This window comes from Amyelois transitella, chromosome 14 (assembly GCF_032362555.1).
Source record: "Amyelois transitella isolate CPQ chromosome 14, ilAmyTran1.1, whole genome shotgun sequence".
Taxonomy (NCBI): Eukaryota; Metazoa; Arthropoda; class Insecta; order Lepidoptera; family Pyralidae; genus Amyelois; species Amyelois transitella.
In genome coordinates this window covers 10,167,878-10,190,769 of record NC_083517.1, presented here as the reverse complement: position 1 = coordinate 10,190,769, position 22,892 = coordinate 10,167,878, and the positions used below count along the sequence as shown (strand labels likewise).

Sequence of the window (22,892 nt, the reverse complement as noted above, 5' to 3'; positions counted from 1 at the left end):
TTATAACTTTATAAATACTTTCACAGACTTTGTTGGCTCAAGACCTATTAAGAAGGTATAAAACACTAGCGAACACCCAGGATCCATGGTCGAAGGTATACCCCGTGCTCTCTGGAGAGGTGAGGATGCAACCGGGACTAAAGCCAGGAGGGAGACCGCTAGCGAACCGCCCTAGCTTTGGTCCTGCTACATTAATCATTATCACTACATAATTTAAAACAAAATCACTTCTCGCGTCTGTACCTCTGCAGGTATGTATATAGAATAGAATAGATTTATTTTCAAAATTGGATACAAGGTATCACTTTTTGACGTCACATGACTTAAATCTAATTATAACTACTACCGCTTCCAAAGCGCATGTGTAGAAGAAACGGCGGAACAAACTACACTGCAGCATTTTCATCGGACGTCAATTTACAAATATAGATCTCTTAAAACTACATACAGTTTTAGCTTTAGTTTTAATTTGAGTTAATTTTAATAGTCAATCGATCGACATAGAAAAAAGTTATATCGATCAGAGAAATCCTTCTGAAGCTCTTAGCCCGTTTCGCATAAAAACGTAACAAATCCTACTAAGTCAGGATGTCAGTATGGATGTTTGTTACTCTTCCGCTCAAAAACTACTGAACTGATTACGATGGAATTTGGCATGTAGGTAGCTGAAGACCCAGAATAACAAATAGGCTACTTTTTATCCCGAAGTTCCCGCGGGATTGATAGGGTTTCCACGCGGACGAAGTTGCGGGCGGCCTCTAGTATCTACTTTATTTAATTTGTATGAAAAACTTTACTCCTGACATGTAAGTATTTTAATAGCATTTTGATAGATTCTAATGGATTTTATTCTGCATTAAAAGTTATTGACCCCGCATCATCATTTTTTTTCTTATTGTATTGACATTAAATACATTATTTTTATGTTAATTATACATTGTGTTCGTGTCAACTTCAAATTAAGAAGTAGCTATTGTTATATTAAGATTACCTATTGTTTAGGTAATATGTGTTTATTATTCGTATATCATAAATCAGAATTTCCAAAAATATGTATAGATGACATCTATTGTAAATAAACATTTTTTTTTTAAATGACACAATGTTTTGTTTCACGAAATTATTATAACAATATCTTGACCTGACGATGAGACCAACTAAAAATAATTTTTCAAACAAAAAATAATCTTTTATAATTTTTTTTATTGATAGCGTGTGGTTCTTGGCCTCAATAAAAAAAAATTAGAGATAGGCTTATAAACTTGAGATTCTTATTTTAGGCGATGGGCTAGCAACCTGTCAATATTTGAATCTCAATTATACCATCAAGCCAAATAGCTGAACGAGGCCTTTCAGTCTTTCGGACTGACTGTTGGCTCAATCTACCCCGCAAGGGATAAAGATGTGACTATATGTATGTATATAAAAAGAATCAGAACATCAAAATACAGTTGCAATAAGTTAGTAGCGGACAACGAAGTACTTACCTAGGTATCTACATATTATACCTACAAACGAAGTTTACAGACATTCACATACATACATAGTTTGTATATTCAAAACTATTAAGAATATTAGTTGGTATGGAATATAATAAATAATTAATAAATGAGTCTAAATAACAACAAACTAAGGTCATACGTATTTTTTCGATTGAAATGACATAAATATCCTTTTAAACGTTCTCATTGTTCGTTTTAAGATCGGTTTAACATGCATATTTCTGACATGAACTTAGTACCTACCTGTAGTATCTCAGTCCGTACTTGGTACTTTTATGTAAGTACTCCGTACTTATTCTTATCTATGCATTTCCTCACTCCTTCCCACACATTTTCCTCGCAGTCAAACCCTTTCGTTGGTAATTAGTAATGACGTCAATAATTACTTATTTCTAATTAAATACGTCATAAAAATGTTTGTTTATCGCCGTCTGTTTGTTGTTTTCTTTATTTTTACTAATAGTTCCAGTGTTACCCATATTGGTATGTAGCTAAATGTCTGTTTTCACAAACGAGTCCTTAGTTCACTCCTAACTAAGTATTACATTTGCTGGGGGGTCTTCTAAATCACATAGGTACTAATCTAATTGAATTTTCAATGTGATGCTCCCTGGCAGAACCATTTTAGATTTTACATACATTTTACTAACATATAAACATTTTATATATATATATATACATATATAAAAAAATATATAGCTGTATTGTTTTTGTTGAGGTTCGAACTTGGCCCGCCAACTTCACAGTCTCACGCGCCAACCACTGGACCGTTGGCCGCTGCAGTGGTGTCGAAATAAAAGTAGACTAACAAACCAAAAATCTTTTTATGTGAGAATTACGCATGTAATGTGCGGCAAAATCAGGATATTATCAAAATGATTTTCACTTCTTTATATGTTATAGGTATAGTGCTGTCGTACAATGTAATGACTTTGATTTTAAATTTCGTAACTTATTTGCAGGCAAACTCATGCTTTGAGTTCATTCAAATGACGATAACTTTTTTTGTAATGAACCGATTTTAATGAAACAATCTTTAATGTTTTGCTAAGTTAAAACAAAGCAATTGGTGAAAGTTTTAAGTAAATCGTTTCAATACTTTCGGAGATAAGCGTGATCATACATAACACAGACAGACGAAAATGAAAAAAAAAAATTTTTTTGCTTTCTATTATTCATTCTAAGTGTCCCTCTATCCAGTCAAAAATACTAAATATAGAGACAAACTATTTTCACTGTTTTTTTATAGATCTGTATAGATAATACTTTGTAATTATCACATTTGGTACAATAAACATTTAATTTTAAAGAAGTCAATTTGACATTGGTACATTTCATTGCTTGATTGAAATTATTTTAAAGACATTTGATTGGATGACAATGCAATGTCATGAGGGCACAAAATTAGCACCTAATTTTATACCATTATTAAACAAATGGTTTGTCAAAATATAGCCTCCTTAGGATACCTACCGTACTTCAAAAAGACAAGCAGAACCTTAAAAACAGATCTACATCTGTCAATGTCTTTACAACTTAAAAAAAAAAAATATATATTTTAAATGTTCCAATCTTATTAATGGGCTTATTAACTAGTAGTGTTAACTATTTGAAATACAGCTGCGCTGAACGTGACCTTCCAATATGTTTTTTTTTATAATTTTCCCCTTGGTGTTACACCACACCCAGGGGGAGTTTATTGCCAACATCTCTCTGCGTGTTTAACAGAGCCATGGCCTTCCAATATTTCAAGACGTTGACTCTGTCTACCCACAAGGCGAACTGACATGATTATATGTACCTATGTATACATTCAGTCAAAAAAGTATCGGGAATGGATTATTTATATATGGTTCCAAATTAAAATTTTTGTTTTTTTTGTTGTTGTTAGATTGGCACAACTGTTTTCCATTTTGGCGCGGAGTTTGAGTTGCATCTGTTGTTTACATTAAATACAGTGCTATTTTTAGTTATATCATATCTAGTGTGTATTGCTAATTTCATAATGGATAAAAACATCGAACAAAGAGTTTGTCTTAAATTTTGCATTGCCAATGGAATATCGTGTTCGGAGTCACTGAAAATGTTACAGAAGGCTTACGGTGAATCGACTTTATCAAAAACTCGTGCTTATGAGTGGTACAAAGCGTTCAAAAGCGGTCGAGATGTGATGGAAGATTTGCCTCGCTCTGGTAGGCCATCAACGTCTGCAACTGAAGTTAACATCGCAAAAGTGAAGGAAATAGTGACTGAAAATCCTCATTCAACTTTGAGAGAGATAGCCACCGAACTTTCTGTATCTCACGAGTCGATCCGTACCATTTTAACTAATAATTTGGGTATGAAACATGTTGCCGCTCGGCTAGTCCCAAAAGACCTGAATTTTTTTCAAAAACTCAATCGCATGAGAGTCGCTGAGGACATGCTAGAACGAGTCAATTCCGACCCAACATTCATGAAACGCATTGTTACTGGTGACGAGACGTGGGTTTACGAGTTTGACATGCAAACTAGTCAACAAGCTTCGGAGTGGCGCCTTCCAACTGAACCGAAACCGAAAAAACCACGCCAAAGTCGTTCAAAAGTCAAAGTCATGTTGACTGTTTTCTTTGACTATCGCGGTGTTGTGCACTCGGAATTCTTGCCGGAAGGTCAAACGGTAAATAAGGAATATTATTTGAGTGTTATGCGGCGTTTAAGAGAGCAAATCCGACGAAAAAGGCCAGATTTGTGGAAAGAAAATTCTTGGATTTTGCACCATGATAATGCACGTTCGCACAAGGCCATCATTGTGAACGAATTTTTAACCAAACACTCAACAAATACCATCGAGCAACCACCATATTCACCAGATATGGCTCCAGCCGACTTTTTTCTTTTTCCTAAACTCAAATTACCACTTCGTGGCACCCGTTTTCAATCGGTAGAAGACATAAAAGAGAATTCGCGGCGAGAACTGACCTCAATTCCGGAAACAGCGTTTAAAAAATTTTTTGATGATTGGATTATTCGTTGGCGTAAGTGTATCGTTTCTAAAGGAGCATATTTTGAAGGTGATAAAATAAATTTGGATGAATAACAAACAGTTTGTGTATTATTGATCTTTTCCTGCTACTTTCTTGACAGAGTAGTATATTGACGGCCTCTGTGGAGGAGGAGGTCCCGAGTTCGAATCCCGGCCACGGCATGATGAGAAAAGAACTTTTTCTGATTGGCCTGGGTCTGGGATGTTTACCTATATAAGTACCTATTTATTATAAAATATATTATCGTTGAGTTAGTATCTCGTACCTAACACAAGTCTCGAACTTAATTCGAGGCTAACTCAATCTGTGTAATTTGTCCCGTAGATATATATACATATATATTTATTCATTTTATTCTATTTACATATGTATTGTATCTGAGAAGTCTATAAAATCCAAGTGCCAACCCTATTCCGACAGCAGAGTTTTATCAAAAGACAAGCATACCGAATCAGTCTTGTATCATTATCGTTACAGAACGCACGGCCGTTCGGAATTGTATATATATAATATACACGTGTGTGAGTGAATAAAGTTTGTACTGTGAAATAATGCGGTGTATTTGAGTGATTGTTCATTGTTGATCGTGTGTTGTTTTAGGTAAGTTTTGATTAGGTATCTTTATCTATAACGCGAAAGTAACTCTGACTGTCTTTTACATTTTCACGCGTAAACCACTGAAAAGATTTTGATGATATTTTGTACAGTGATAGAGTTGATGCTGAGGCAGAACATGGCTTTTTATTGTGAAAAAAATAAAACTCGCGGTAAGTCGCGGGTAAAAGTTAGTATTTCATGTAAAATTAAGTGCGTTTAAACGGGCTTAAGTTGTTTGTGAATAAGTTGTGATAAGGGAAATAATAGGGGATCTTGATTAGATATGTACACAATGAAAACATCGCGTTTTTTTTTACAAAGTAATGAAAACTGGATAAATATCACTTATAGAAAAAATGCAAAACATTTAACTACTTGCGTTTGTTATTTTTTTAACGTAAAATGTACTGAACTTATTTGGATGAAGCTTTAAGTATAAATCAGCCGTTTTTAAACATACCTAAGAACTACTGCAAAAGTAAGTTAATTTGTTTTTATCAACTGAAACAATCTTCTTGAAATTTTGAATTAACTTATGGAATTAAGAGTGTGTAAGGCATTGTCTTTTATCCCGGTAGATACTATAGTTCCCGTGGGATTTGCGAAAACCCTGTAGGTAAATCTGACCGAACAATTCGGTCAAAAAGTATTTTTTTAATCATTTCTCAGACGAATTACGTGCGTATGTAGAAGAGCAGCTGTATTATGCCAATAAAAAAAGAAATGAAATATAAAAACTAAGAATATTGCTCAGATGTCTTATTAAAAAATTGTTTCGTCCCTCATAAAACCATGCCCTTTAAGTCCTACGAGTAAGATTAGGTCCTAATGTCCTAAGTCACAGTCATAAAGTAATTTTTCCTTATAAAGTGCTAGTCATGACGTTCACTTTTTGCTGATAACACTACCATTTCAGTATAACTATCACTACATATATGTATACTATATGTATTTTCAAGTTAAGTAGCTAATAGCTAAGTTAAGTAAGTTGAGATTTCCAAATTTACATGAAATTAAACTATAACTTAAGAATGATGTCCCTATTGTTAAGGAGACTTAAGAAATCAGTCAGTTACTATTTTATTACATGTATGGATTTGTATGTACTAGCTGTGCCCGCGACTTCGTCCACGTGAAATAGTTATTTTGGGCATCATTGAAGCCCTCAAGCATGAATAATTTTCCCCTTTTTTTAACAATTTCCCTTATTATTTCTTCGCTCCTAATAGTTGCAACATGATGTTATATAGCCTTCCTCGATAAATCGTCTATTCAACACAAAAATAATTTCTCAATTAGTTCCTGAGATTAGCGCGTTCGAACAAACAAACAGACTCTTCAGCTTTATAATATTAGTATAGATAAATGTGAATGTGTTTAACAAAAAATGCAAAAAATAAAAATTAGTTTTTTACTTAACTGCAGAAAAGTGCGGCTGCTCAGTAAAATAATCCGTTTGGTCTCTTACATACATACATATAATTACGTCTTTTTCCCTTGCGGGGTAGACAGAGCCGACAGTCTTAAAAAGACTAATAGACCACGTTCAGCTGCTTGGTTTAATGATAGAATTGAGATTCAAATAGTGAAAGGTTGCTAGCCTGTCGCCTAAAGGAAGAAACCCAAGTTTATTAGCCTATCCCTTAGTCGCCTTTTACAACATCTATGGGAAAGAGATGGAGTGGTCTTATTCTTTGTCCCATTGGTGCCGGGAACCACACGGCGCGTAGTCTTTTGTCTAGGTTAATGATATTGACAATAAACTAACGTGACGCTTAAACATAAGATAAGCATTGTAATTAGTAATAATAATGTTTGTTCCTGCCTTCGTCGTAACGTAGTTTAATAGTGGTCAAATGTAAGAATTAAAAACATTTTGGGCATTAAAAATGTGTCTAAGCATAATTCTCTTAAATATTCAACGTTTATCTTTTGATAATACTTAGACGTTTCGCAAATACATATATTCATATCTTATATATACATACATATATCTTATGTTACGATAAATCTAATCAACTTTCACGTCGCAAATATATCTCTATGACAAATTATTGCAAAAAGAAAGGAAAAAAAATATGTGTCCTTCAATTCTACCGCGGTTTTGTATCTTGCGTACCTACATTAGTTTAATTGTCAACCGATGTAGGTATTTACGGCGAAAGAAAAATATCTTTAGGAAACCTATAAATTCAGTCTTTTACTTGTAAATAAATAAATATACACGGGACAATTACACAAATTGAGTTAGCCCCGATGTAAGTTCGAGACTTGTGTTACGAGATACTAACTCAACGATACTATATTTTGTAATAAATACTTATTTACCTGTCACTACTTAGATCTCAATTCCATCATTAGGCCAAACAGCCGAACGTGGCTTTCCAGTCTTTTCAAGACTGTTTGGCTCTGTCTACACCGTAAAGGATAAAGACGTGTATGTATGTAAGGAACTTGTCCCTTCATTGTTTCAGTGTTCACATGTAATAATCCTGACATTCGTAACGAAACGCCGGCTGTTATTGTCTAGAGATAAGAAATCTGATAAGCTTATGATAACCCTGTAACGTTTTACTCATATGTTTATGTAGTATCATACGACGGGTGCGATCCAAATGACATATTGTGTTCTTCATTACATCCTACTCCAGCTAACAAAGTATATGCTTTCCACATAATCCATACTTCCATTCAAAAATACTTATATTTAGGATATATACATACGTACAATTACGTTTATATCCATATATAAACACAGTCAATAGTCTTGAAAAGACAGATAGGCCACGTTCAGCTGTTTGGCTTAATGATAGAATTGAGATTCAAATAGTGACAGGTTGCTAGCCCTTCACCTAAAAGAAGAATCCCAAGTTTATAAGTCTATCCCTTAGTCGCCCTGACATCGATAGGAACGAGATGGAGTGGTCTTATTCTTTTTTCTATCGGTGCCGGGAACCACACGGCATAATAAAATTGCTTTCATAATGCCAAATAACCACAACAACTGTCATCTTAGTGTCTATTAACTTCAGATAATAAGAATTCGCTTCAAAGAATATTTTTTTTAAGTATTTCTTTTCCTTATAAACCAACTGAATATAAATAAACTAGCGATTCGCCCCCGGTTCGCATGGGTAGTATTTATATATACTAATATTATAATGCAGAAGAGTTTTTTTGTTTGAACGCGCTAATGTCTGGAACTACTAGTTCGAATTGAAAAATAGTGACAGGTTGCTAAGCCGTCGTCTAAAAGAAGAATCCCAAGTTAGCCAATCCCTTACTCGTCTTTTACCGGGAAACACACGGCACAGTTTTACAGATCGGTTCTACAATATAGTTTTACAGATCTAAGCATACACACATACAGACATAAGGAAAGACGCGGGAATGGATCCTGGATTGGGCGAGGAGGTCCCGAAACGTGTGCCATCTGATCAAATCACATACAAATTCGCGTTCACTTGTTCGGCGCGTGCGATCGTGTAAATCTCACACTAACCCTTCAGTTACGTTTTAAATAAATAAATCAATATATACGGGACAAATTACACAGATTGGGTTAGCCTCGAAGTAAGTTCGAGACTTGTGTTATGACATACTAACTCAACGATACTATATTTTATAATAAATACTTATATAGATAAACATCCAAGACCCAGGCCAATCAGAAAAAGTTCTTTACTCATCATGCCCTGGCCGGGATTCGAACCCGGGACCTCTGGTGTCACAGACAAGCGTACTACCGCTGCGCCACAGAGGCTGTCAAATCAAAGATCAAGTTCTTTACCGTGTGGTTCCCGGCACCAATACAAAAAAGAATAGGACCACTCCATCTCTCTCCCATGGATGTCGTAAAAGGCGACTAAGGGATAGGCTTACAAACTTGGGATTCTTTTTTAGGCGATGGTCTTCCAACCTGTCACTATTTGAATCTCAATTCTATTATTAAGCCAAACAGCTGAACGTGGCCATTCAGTCCTTTCAAGACTGGTGGCTCTGTCTACCCAGCAAGGGATATAGACGTGACCATATGTATGTATGTTATGTATGTATCAAGTACTTTCTAGACGCATTCTATATCTATAATCTCGGCAGGCCGGGGTCATCATATTCCGGACCGGATAGGGTCATTACTTACTTAAGATCAGTTTAGACCGGTGCGTCTGCACTGGTCAGGAGTGGTCACACGGTGACCCCAAAAGGAAAACCCTATAATTATTTGACCCAGGGATTTCAATCACGCGGGAATTTAGCAAAAAATAAAGCAAGTTTATTCAACGTGCCGTGTAGTTCCCGGCGCTTAAGGACCACTTTATATCTTTGTGATGTCGTAAAAGACTAAGGGAAAGGCTAATGAACTGATGCAGAAAGTTACTTGGTACAAAGTGGAAAATTTATGCTGTGTTTAAATTAACTAGTCGAGTCACAAGTCATATTGCAAGTGATTCGAGATTTTTTGAAAATCTCGAAATTAAGTGAAAAATTTATAACAAAAAAAATGGCTTCGTTTTTTTTTTCGAAAAGTAATTTCAAACGTTTATTTCTGTTTATTTTTAAATTAAATTTTTCCTCTAGCCGAAATTTACGGTAACCCTTCAAATGCGGTGAAGGGTGTAAGTTACAGAAGCATAACAAATACTTTTCGACTTGAACTTTCCACGAATGATTTCGTCACAACTAAAATTTGAACTGTTACTTACGATACATTTATTTTTAAAATTCAATAAAAAAATGTTTTTTGAGTTCCGTTAGCAATTTGGAAAACATACTAAAAATAATCTTAATAATAGCTGAACGTGGCCTATCAGACTTTTCAAGACTGTTGGCTCTGTCTACCCCGCAAGGGATATAGACGTGACTATATGTATGTAGACTATAAATGCTAATGTGTTTTGTAGGCAATAAATTTCCATGATAAGTTTTTCTACATTTTATTGTCGAAAGATTTGCGGTGATGGGTCACAATATTTAAGATGGCGTTGGTTTATCTATGGACACGAGATCCAGCAAGTAGCTGCCAGAGAATAGCGAGCTTCTCAACATGGTGAGTGTTGTAGTAGTCGTCGGGTCTTCCCATACTCCCTGAGGGGAGTCGGAGTAGATTGGTCAGGGCTTTGGGCCTTCTTCAATGGCATCATCGCTGCCTACGACTGTAGGCAGGTCGATGGGGCGGCCGTGGCGGCCTGGGTCTTCACGTCTTCACTGGGAGTTCCTATCGGCGGCGGCGTCGTCTGCCGCGACGACGTCGGGGCGCATGCGCGCATTTATTATAGGGCTCCCGGGCTGTGAAGAGGGCCTCTGGGGAGGCTCCGCAATGGCACGACGTTACAGCTTAAAGAATATACAAATGAAAATATAAAAATGTATGTTTCACTAAGCACAGTCAGTTACAGGTCAATAACATAACTCTTCTTTTTGCTTCAGCGTAGTCGAGTAAAACCCGAACTTATCGCTGTGTTGCAGACAGCTATTACACAAAATTAACATCTAATTAAAACTGTCTTAAAACGTCTGTTCATTTAGATGGCTTGACCTCGCGAACAATCTATTTGTGAATATTGTTAATTCGTTCAAGTACGTTGATGAATCGCATCTTACTTAATCTACTTAAAATGGTAATAATTGAAAGTTAAACTGTGTTTGTTGAATAAATTAATAATTACATAGGTACCTACGGGACAAATTACACAGATTGAGTTAGCCTCGAAGTAAGTTCGAGACTTGTGTTACGAGATACTAACTCAACGATACTATATTTTATAATAAATACTTATATAGATAGATAAACATCCAAGACCCAGGCCAATCAGAAAAAGTTCTTTTCTCATCATGCCCTGACCGGGATTCGAACCCGGGACCTCCGGTGTCACAGACAACCGCACTACCGCTGCGCCACAGAGCCCGTCTAATGAATGTGTGAGACAACAATTCGAACGATTATTCTTTCTTCCTCCTGGCTTAAGTTCCGATTGCATCCTCGCCACTCTGGAGAGGAGTCCGGGGTATTTGACCCATGGTCGAAAGCATACATACCCCTGGATTGGGTGAGTTAGGTAATTACACGAACCTCCTCCCTTCTGACCTCCGCCACCTTCGCAGGTAAACCTAATAGATAACCCAGGGCTTTGGGATCTCATCAAACGTTATTACCATAATATAAAGGTTATTGTACATTTAATAACATAACAACACAACCTTTTTTTGTTTTTTTTTGGCTTTTCTAAGCCTTTTCTATCTAAATTTCCCAAAACATTAAACTTTCTCTTGAGATTTTCAAAAGCACCGGTATCTTGGTGTATTCTGATACGAATATTCATCATTCTTATTCATATTATCACATCTTTATCCCTTACGAAGTAGACAGAGCCAGCAGTCTTGAAAGACGGACAGTCCACGTTCAGCTGTTAGCCTTAATGATAGAATTGAAATATGAGTATTTTGATACGAGTAATTAATTCAACCATCTCAAATATACTGATAGGACCTGTGGTACATTCCAACTTGAATTATCTCAAGTAGATACATACATTAATTAAAAAAATATATGTTTTGAAGAAAAACTGTTTCTCAGTTGACCATATCCATATACATCCATTTCGTGCAGTAGTTTTTGAGTTAATTCGTTACAAACATACAAAAGAACAAATCTTTTCTCTTTATTATTACATACATATAATCACGTCTATATCCCTTGCGGGGTAGACGGAGCCAGCAATCTTGAAAAGGCCACATTCAGCTGTTTGGTTTAATGATAGAATTGAGATTCAAATAGTGACAGGTTGCTGGCCCATCGCCTAAAAGATGAATACCAAGTTTATAAGCCTATCACTTAGTCGCCTTTTACAACATCCATGGTTATGAGACGGAGTGGTCCTATTCTTAATTTTATTGGTGCCGGGAACCACCACTCTTTATTATTAGTTTGGATAAATAAACTTATCAATTCTATGAATCAATAGCTACAAAGTTATGGAGCCGGCGTATGCATATGCAATTATGCACGAGTTGTGACGTCACCACCACGTGTATACTACTACGTTATACCTATTTATAAACGAAAATATTAAGTATATGTACTACATACTGAGCCTTTAAAAGCTAACTTTGAAAGTGAAGTAAAGCGTTCTAAAACCGTCAAGGAAAAGAGAATTATCGTCTATATCCCACGCGGGGTAGACAGAGCAAACGGTCTCAAAAAGACAGCTTCAGCTGCTCCGTTTAAAACGGAATTGTGATTGAAATATTGACAGGTTGCTTGCCCATCGCCTACAAGGACCCTTTACCTTAATCGCCATTTACGACATCCAGTATAAAAAATATTTCCATTCATTCATTTAGGCGATGGTCTATCAACTTTTCACAATATTTGAATTCCAATTCCATCATTAAGCAGTTCAGTTAAGTGAGACCTTCTAGTACTATGACAATTGGCTCTGTTCACCCCGCAGAGGACAATATGTCTATTAGGATGATGATGATGATGATAAAAACAACGGCACTTTCGATTCAAGTTGTTGTCCACTGATATTCGTGCTCATTAAAGTCATTGATGATTCACAAACACGTGTAGTCTGTATGCCAAGGTTACTACGACTACATTGTATGGAGTCATATAATTTCATTAGATCTAGACTAATAGTTTTATATAATCTGTGACTTAAGGTGTCAATATAGTGCGTAGTTTAAAAAAAATATAAAAATCAAATTATATTGCCGTTCCCGGCATCAATAGAAAAAGGAAAAGGATCACTCCATCTCTTTCCCTTGGGTGTCGTAAAAGGCGACTAAGGGATAAGCTTTTAACTTGGGATTCTTCTTTAAGGCGATGGGCTAGCAACATGTCACTATTTGAATCTCAATTCTATCATTAAGCCAAATAGCTGAACGTGGCCATTCAGATTTATCAAGACTGTTGGCTCTGTCTACCCCGCATTTTCAATTAAGAAACTTCTTATTTTGTTAAAAAAATATGTACCTTTGTGAACTCACGAAAGTAGACCTAGGTATTAATATAGTTTTTTTTTATACATTCTTGCTAATAATTTGAGAAACAATTTGTAATTTTGAGGTCAAAATTGACATATGTATATCCACTCCTACTCTTATTAAAACTTATGGATAAACTTGTGTTAGTTTTCCTAATGTTTCCCATATGGACCAACTAACTTTTAATGAGGGCGAATCCGCGGGCAACAACTATATTTCTATAATAACCGCAAAGATCGGTATCCCTCCGAGGGCAAGGGTAAGGTTTCAGTACATAACGGATCAAGGCCGAAGGATATTCGCAATCTTACTAGGACCTTATTTTATTTAGTTTTACATAACGGCCTCTTTGGCGCAGCGGTGGTACGCTTTTCTGTGACACTGGAGTTCCCGGGTTCGAATCCCGGCCAGGGCATGATGAGAAAAGAACTCTTGCGGGGGTAGACAGAGTCTTGAAAGACTGATAGGTCACGTTCAGCTGTTAGGATTAATGATAGAATTGAGATTTAAATAGTGAAATGTTGCTAGCCTTATTTCCCTTTTACGACATCCATGGGAAAGAAATGGAGTGGTCCTTTTCTTTTTTATATTACGGCAAATTTAAACACGGCATTTATTTATTTATTTTTTAGTTACAAAAATCAAGTGTGTTCTGGGAAAAGGTTACCTACGTTAGAGTATCTTAGATCTGATTATAATGTCAGCCACATTAATATCTGATTTAAGGTAGTCTAATAAGATAGTCTAGTAAAAAAAATATAATTTTGGTATCGATAATATGTGAATTTAATAATATTAATAATCTGTTTCTTAGTTTACTTCCATGCTGGTACATAACAAAAAAAAATGTGTTCTAATTGCAAATAAAAAAAAATCAACAAAGCAAATGTCAAACGACTTACAAAATTGGGTTTCTTATTTAAAACAGGACTAAGTTCGACTATAACCATCTTCTTGCTGCTAACAGACAGACAGACATACCTCGTTAATGAACTGTTGTTCACCCTTGCCTCAATTTTGTATGCGATCCTCTTATTGTCAGGTTGGCTGGAAGAGATCCCACTTAGGGATAAGCCCGCCTTTGTACTGTACTACTGTTTTTGTAATGTACTCCTTTAGTGAAAAATAAAGCTGTTACTTACTTACTTACAGACAAATAAATTTTCTTTCTATTTAAAAAAAACAGGAAGTAATAAGTAGCAATAAAAATATCAATTATTACATATTTTATGTAGTTTAAGACAGAAATATCTCTTTAGAATTACTATAAAAAAGCACTTAATATGTTTCAGATAATTGTGTTTATGAGTTTTCTTTTGATCAATTTGTTGTAATACTGTTAAGTATTATTTATCATTAATATAGGGTTATAGGTTAGCTGATTATTTATTAAAAATAATGAACTAAGTACTTACATAGTTGTTATGGGCACTAGATAAAATTATTGAATAATTTGTAACTAAAATAGGTACTTTCTCATCTTCGCTTGTGTAATCCACAGATACTTTTATTTTTTCATTGATGTTAGCGCCGCCTCTACTAAGTCCACTGGAAAAGATCCCTTCATGGGATAAGTCCGCCATTGCAAGTGATTAATTTCTTTTCTTTGTACAATTATGACTGTATTAATTTATGGGCAATAAAGATATTACAAACAAAAAAAAACAAAAGATGGAATGAACGTAGGTAAGTGTTTAAATCTGACTAGTTACAAATGTTTCAAGTTATCGGTCAAGTTTTCATACAAAAAATACCTACCAATAATGATGATACGACAACATTAAATTTTTTAATGGCGGCTTTTTTTTTATGTTCTTACATATCAATTTGTTTACTATTTTCATTTAGAAAAAAATAATTAAAACAAAGTAAAATTCGATTTCTTAATTTGACGAGCAACATAATAAAAGTTAGTTAACGATTATAAATCAGAAAGGAAATCTGTGCTGCTTTCGCGTGTAAACTTTTCTCTATTTTGTATGCATTCAGTTTTATACAGCTTAGATTCGGGCACATAGCGTGCCTGAAATTAAAACATAAAAGAGGACACTAATTGACTGACTGACATAACTTCCTATCAACGCACAGCCCCTAAACAGCTAGGTCAAGAGATTTGATATTAGACATGTAGGTATGTGTCTTTTTTGGTCTCGGGATACATACTCGTAAAGACATTTATTTGATGGGATAATCCCATTTTGTGGGAGAGCCACGAACGTACTCTTGTAGTATAATTATATTATTGACTAGACGCCGCCCGCGACTTCGTCCGCGTGGATTCAATCCCGCGGGAACTCCGGGATAAAAAGTAGCCTATATGTTATTCTAGGTCTTCAGCTATCTACGTACCAAATTTCAGTATTATTATATTTCATCGTAATCGGTTCAGTAGTTTTTGCGTGAGAGTAACAAACATCCATACTGACAATGTCATACTCACAAACTTTCGCATTTATAATATTAGTAGGATTTATAGTGCCGTGTGGTTCCCGGCACCAATACAAAAAAGAATAGGACCATTCCATCTCTTTCTCATGGATGTCGTAAAAGGCGACTAAGGGATAGGCTTATGATATACATATGGTCACGTCTATATCCCTTGCGGGGTAGTAGCCAACAGTCTTGAAAAGATATAATTGAGATTCATATAGTGACATTAAACTTAATTACATAATAAAAAACAAAATAATCTGTACCCAAGCCGCTTGTCGAATCTTTCGCCACCTCTGACACGGGATTCTGAATTTATCGGCATTTTATCGAAAATTCCAATTGAACAATAATAAATAACACCTTATTGCTATTAAAATAAGAGTTGGAGACCCGTTATGTAAGACATTATATAAAACAGCAAATCATCTTTCTTTTTTTGTAAAATAAAGCGACAGTTCACTTAAAATAAGTGAGGAAAATCACAGCATTTCCTTATTACATTATCCCTTGAACTGTCACTGGATTTAACACAGATTTTGCTCCGTAATTCTCTTATTTCCATCGTGTTTATTCTGCTTTTGTGCTTCTTCTGCCTAACCCAACCTTCACTCCCATTATTTTGGGATTTAAGCGCCTCTATGTAACGTCAGATGAGCCTTTTCGGACAACTTCTGACCGCTCATAAAGGCATGCAAATAATCTTATGTACCAAACATACTTACCTACGTGATGGGTCCGGTCCAAACTAAAATATTTATTTTATTTATTTTGCAGTTTAGGAATTAGGTGTCAATTTAATAGAAAATAAACAAAGGTGATATGTATAAAAGTTATATTAATATTACAATAAACTTTCTTCTTACAAAAGAATATCCCAACTGAAATCTGCTTCGTTTGTTTGTTTTATCAGAATTTTCAAATTATTCGAGATTATATCTGTAACGTCATCTTTGGAAAACCATACATAAGCTTTGATGAGTTACCCAATTGTTTTTTTTTATGGATATGCGTGGAACTAGAATATTATCCTTAAACAGTTGAAATTATAATAATCAGCTCAATTCCGCGCCCATTGGCTATGCACGTCAATCTATGAGTCATATCACATCTATCAGCTAATCAGCAATAGAAAGCAGAGGATTACTTTTGATAAATTAATATCACGTTTTAACTTAACTTTTTCCAGGGCAAAAGATAGCAGCCTCGATAATGCCACGTCCAGTTGAATAGCTCAATGATGGTAGTGAGATTCTTTTATTGACAGGTGTATAAGCCCGGTTCTCTATCTATAAGCATAAAATTTTGTGTCATAATTTTACATGGCATACCTTTGTTTAGCCTAATAATGGTTACTTTTTTAGGCATATTCCTTTAAGCATACCTACTATAAGCATAACCAAGCCTTACCTAAAAAGTACTCGCCTTATAGCGCATTACACTGAATATGCACTGAATTAGTCTAAACTATATTTATGCCTATTTAAATAGTACCTATGCCAAAACCAATTATGCCAAAAAACTATATGACAAATAATAGTAGGTATGCGTAACTCGTTATGCCAAACAAAAATAGGACAAAAAACATTAGTCGAATGAAAGGAATCCCTATAAGCCCATCGCCCACAGAGGAAGTCTACTATAATTTGTAAGTAGTACTGCTGGCCACTGAGAAAAAAAAGTCACTAAAATAGAATATTAAGAAACTATTTAAATATCACGAAGCGCGCATTTTCAATGTTGAATGTGGGTAGGTACATATCTAATTTATTACACATATATATTTTCATTTTATTAATGTTAATTTAATACCTAATGTATAAACAAAATACTAAAAATATAAGTTCAGTGAGTTATTTATGAAAGTGCAGTTTTAATTTCTATCAAAACAAGTTGCGACCAAGCTCCACATAAATTTCTATATAAAAAATAAGAATTGTAAGTTTACCTATAGAATAGAAAAGATTTACTTTCAAAAATGGATACAAGGTATCACTTATTGACATCACATCACTTAAATCTAATTATATCTACTTACCCTTGATTGACATTTAAGATCGGCGTTGAAACAAAAGAAGCTCGCACATAATATGTTTTCCTTCACTATCCCCTAGAATAAGGGGTGAGTAATTAAGAATTAGGTATACTAAAAAGGTCTAACATTTTGGAGGGAGTCAAGAAAGTTAGTGCTGTCAGAGAGAAAATGCACGAGAAAGAACATGATTAAGATAAACAAAAAGAGATGATGATGATGATGTCAGAACCATTGGTGTTATTTGAATATTGTCTCTGTGTTAACTCAAGGTTCTGCCTACCCAACCAGGAATAAGTCACGACAATGTGTCTCACACACAGTGGCCCACAGAAACCAGCTTATCAGGCGATGGTCTGATAACCTCCAAACATATTGATATCGCTGATAACGCCACCTGACTGATTCGGAGGCAAAGTCAATTATTAAATGAATTTGGCATTGTTTAATTTTTTGTTTTAGTTCTTACATACATACATACATATGGTCACGTCTATATCCCTTGCGGGGTAGACAGAGACAACAGTCCTAAAGAGACTGACAGGCCACGTTCAGCTGTTTGGCTTTATGATAGAATTGAGATTCAAATAGTGACAGGTTGCTAGCCCATCGGCTATAATAAGAATCCCAAGTTTAAAAGCCTTTCTCTTTGTCGCCTCTTACGATATCCTCGGGAAATGAGATGGAGTGGCCCTATTATTTTTTATATTGGTGCCGGGAACCACACGGTTTAATTTTTTTAGTTCTTAGTTGCATTGTTATCATTTTCTTATACATAATATAGTCACATCTATATCCCTTGCGGGGTAGGCGGAGCCAAAAGAAATAAATAGGGCTTCATGATGGAATTGAGATTCAAATAGTCAATTAGTGGTTGCTAGTCCATGGGCAACAAAAGGAATCTCAAGTTTATAAGGGGAAAAATATCCAATTCCACCACAAGTGGTCCAATTCTAAAGTGCTCTTAACCACACGGCACAATTTTGGTTATGTATTTAAATTTAATAGCCGTGTGGTTCCCGGCACTAAATAAAAAAAAAAAGAATAGTACCACTCCATCTCGTTCCCATGGATGTCGTAAAAGGCGACTAAGGGGTAGGCTTATAAACTTGGGATTCTTCTTTTAGGCGATGGGCTAGCAACCTGTCACTATGCGAATCACAATTCTATCATCAAGCTAAAAAGCTGAACGGGCCACGTTCATCATCAGTCTTTTCAAGACTGTTGGCTCTGTCTACCTCGCAAGGGATATAGACGTGACAATTATGTATGCATTTTAAAAATTCACGAATTTGATATATTTATAAATAATCATGCAATAAAACCACAGGATAGCTTGGACACGAATGCCATGTATTTAAGATGCGCGCGCATGGGACGCCGCGCCACAGATAAACAAGAACATAACAAGAAAGAGTTTGTATAACATTTCAAACTTACATACATACATACAAATGGTCACGTCTATATCCCTTGCGGGGTAGACAGAGCCAATAGTCTTGAAAAGACTGAATGACCACGTTCAGCTATTTGGCTTAATGATAGAATTCAAACTTCTTTGAACATATATATCAAAATTGCCATCCATCTTGTTACAGCGTGACCAGGCCTGATGATGCAGAGCAGCTCACCGAAATGGCGCTGGTTCGTCGCCATCGGCAGCGCCATGATGGCAGTGGGGACTCTCGCATCGGCCCTGCTATGGAGCGTCATCTTCGACTCCATACTGCAGTCGGCAAGTCTTTTTACTTCTTCAATAACGTGAACTTCACAATTTACCAAACTTAGAATAGAAATGTGAACGATAAATTAATACTGCCTACCCAGCGTGCTGACTGTAAAGTTTACCTATTTCTGGAGAGCCCTTAGTCTACCAGTGGACTTTTGTGGGCTGCTAAGCTGCCGCGTGGTTCCCGGCACCAATACAAAAAAGAATAGGGCCACTCCATCTCTTTCCCATGGATGTCGTAAAAGGCGACTAAGGGATAGGCTTACAAACTTGGGATTCTTTTTTAGTCGATGCGCTAGCAACGTGTCACTATTTGAGTCTCAATTCTATCATTAAGCCAAATTAGCTGAACGTGGTAATCCAGTATTTTCAGGACTGTTGGCTCCGTCTACCCCGCAAGGGATATAGACGTGACCATATGTATGTATGTATGTACATTTTCATCGCTATAATCCATCACGCACGAAAATCGTTAAAACTTCGTCCACTGAGCCACGAAGCCTTATAAAGTCCAGTGAATAAATCGGATTGGACATTTTGGTGTGAATATCGTCAGAGTTATACATAAATCGCTTGTCACACACCAACTTTCAATTAAAATGAAGAAACTGACGTGCTCAGCCAATCGCAGCGAAGAGTCTAAATCGCGCTAACAATTTCACGGATTGGAGATTGCCATAAATACAATTTCCGACTCATCATCGTCTGTCGCGCGGTTCCCCAGGCATCACGCCTAGCCTGGCGGAAGATCTTCCCTTTGGTGTCGGTCGAGCCGAACTATCGCTCCCGCTACATCTTTTGGTGTAAAAACCTGACTAACCCAATCTAGGGTCAGGGTCAAAGGCGCACCCAGGTCAGGGCTAAAAGAGGTAAAGAAGTAATTATTTATTAACGCCAGGAAGGAAGAATTTATCAGAATTACGCACGTCTCTATTTGTGCCTGAGTAGACAGTGGTCAATGTGTCGTGTAATTTCCGGCGCTTTAAAATAGAACTATTCCATATCTTTCCCATGATTTTCGTAAAAGGCGACTAAGGGATAGGTCTATAAATATGGGATTCCTAATATAGGCGATGGGCTAGCAACCTGTCGCTCTTTGAATCTCAATATCAGTAAGACATACAGCTGAACGTGGCCATTCAGTCTTTTCAAGTCTGTTGGCTCTGACTACCCCGCAAGGGATATAGACGTGTACACGAGACGATTATATGTATGTATCAAAAAGAAAACGAAACTGCGATGTATACAATTTATTAATTTCTACTACTCTTGCTTGCTTAGTCGTTCTCTAAATCCATTTAGTTAAATTATTTCACTTTTCCCTTGGGTTTTTACCGTCCATTTATTTCGTGCTCGACTGGATGTGTAACCGTGTTCCTTCAAACTGTAAAGCTTGTGGAGACCACACGGGAATCGGTTCGTGTAAAAGTCTGAATTAAATCCAGGCTCCATGCCCTTGACCACCTTGGTCAAGGGCATACCCCGGGAGGAATAATAGGAAGCACAAAGAAACTACCGCCTACCAACATACAAAACATACAAAAAAACATGTTTCCAGCACTAATATAATATTGTAGTTTACCTAATCTGATAAAACGATAAGATATAATTTACTGCGAATTTTCAATAAACTATGCAATATCAATAATAAAAATTCTTGTTGGTGTACGTATGTTTTTACGTATATATCTATATACATATCTACCTAGGTGACTATGAATTTGTAATTTATCGAAATTACAATAGCTAAAACATGAGTTGAATCAAAATGGCGAAAGGCTGCACATGTGTTTTTGAACTACACTACTACCACTATATTAATAATAATTTCGACATTTTACAATATATATATAATACAAAAAAGATTAGTACCACTCCATCTCTTTCCCATGGATGTCGTAAAAGGCCACTAAGGGATAGGCTTACAAACTTGGGATTCTTTTTAGGCGATGGGCTAGCAACCTGTCACTAGTTGAATTTCAATTCTATCGTTAAGCCAAATAGCTGAACGTGGCCATTCAGTATTTTCAAGACTGTTGGCTCTGTCTATCCCACAAGGGATACAGACTGACATCTGTATATATATTAGTGATTAGTGATTTTGAAAACTGCAACACGTACCTATGTATGCTTTTTTTAATCTATTTGTTTCACCTGTATCAAATAGCAGGTGCCCATCGGCGCAACTTGTGTTTAAATCATGAAAACCATGAAAACCTAAAATTATTTTAAGTTTAATTAAACTTTATTTAAATCATGAAAACCGAATCTTGGAAAAATATAGCCATCAGAATGCTTAAGCATATAAAAAAAATCCATTTGTTTATTTTACTTAATAAAATCTGTATTAACACGACATCTGATTTTAAACTTTCGCGTTGCATTATACGTTCTATTTAAACGTCCGATCGTCCGAGATAAAATTATAAAAAACCTGTATTATTCATAAATAAAAACGACATTATTTTCATCTTAAATATAAATATAGTTAAATATACTACACGGGCCAGTCACACAGATTGAGTGTAAATTGTAAAAGAAATCTCAAAAGAACATCATTATATTTCTATAGCAAGATGCCATTATCGCCTCTCTTATCAATCAGGTTACTCCGTATATCTGTACAATGCTGCCGCGCAATTTAAGAACGCAGTAAGTACCACTTACTGCGTTTATGGTTGTCCTATATGTAGGAGATGCTGACATTGCGATCTACAAGAATCAAAGACCCGTTTTCTTCTATCTCGTTTAGAAACGGAAATACGTTATAACATAAATGCAGTAATGAGCAGATTTTAATTTCACTTTCATAATATAACTGCAGTAAAAACACTTACTTATTTAGTATTATGTAGAAACATTTCATAATGGTATTAGCAACACAACAATAGTGCAGTATTTACCAATAACGTCATTTTTTATATGTTGCCATGGTAAAAGCAAATGACTCTCACATAATATTCATGCAGCAACTACAATTATACTGCGTTTATCGAAAAGCTCGTCGGAATTGTTTTTAGGTTTAACAAGTCATGAACGCGGCAACTGACAATTACGGCATTTATTGTACGTTCATGTATTTGTTTATCACTAGAACGATATTTAGTTTAATGTCTTAAGATCACTTACTGCATTAATGCTTCAGCAATATACGTCTACTATTAAGTGAAAAGGGCCGTTCGCGCAAGTTACGGTTTAGGACCAAGAGACTCGTTAAGACAACTCTTTAAGAAAAAAACCTACAGACAGTTGCGTCCCAGTACATTTTTGATCTTATAATGTATGTTAGGAAAAATACCTCTTTTTTTTTCAAAAAGTTAGTGCCACAAGTGATAGAAATTTACGTAATAAACATAAATTAGTCATGCCGTTTCATAGGCTTAGCAAAGTCAGTAAATAATTTATGGGGAACTGTATACGATTTTATAATAGGTTGCCGGAGTCTGTTCTTGATATGCCCAACCGAAAATTCAAAGAGTATGTAAAGAAAGTACTTTGTGAGAAGGCTTATTATAGGACTGATGATTACCTTAATGATAAAAACATCTGGCTTGAGCTTGGCACAGGAACCTCGTAATTAATTGTAG

The 22,892-nt window shown here is 35.7% G+C and overlaps 1 protein-coding gene across 1 annotated transcript in view; it reads left to right on the top strand.

The window, feature by feature from the left end:
* Positions 1–4,970: 4,970 nt before the first annotated feature.
* The window catches only part of LOC106132351 (protein peste), a 34,442-nt gene continuing 16,520 nt past the window's right edge, over positions 4,971–22,892 (top strand). Inside the window, exons 1-2 of the mRNA XM_013331722.2 lie at positions 4,971–5,128; positions 19,175–19,311. Of these exons, the coding sequence (XP_013187176.1) occupies positions 19,189–19,311 (123 nt within the window). The 5' untranslated portion in view covers positions 4,971–5,128; positions 19,175–19,188. The remainder of the gene's footprint in view (positions 5,129–19,174; positions 19,312–22,892) is intronic.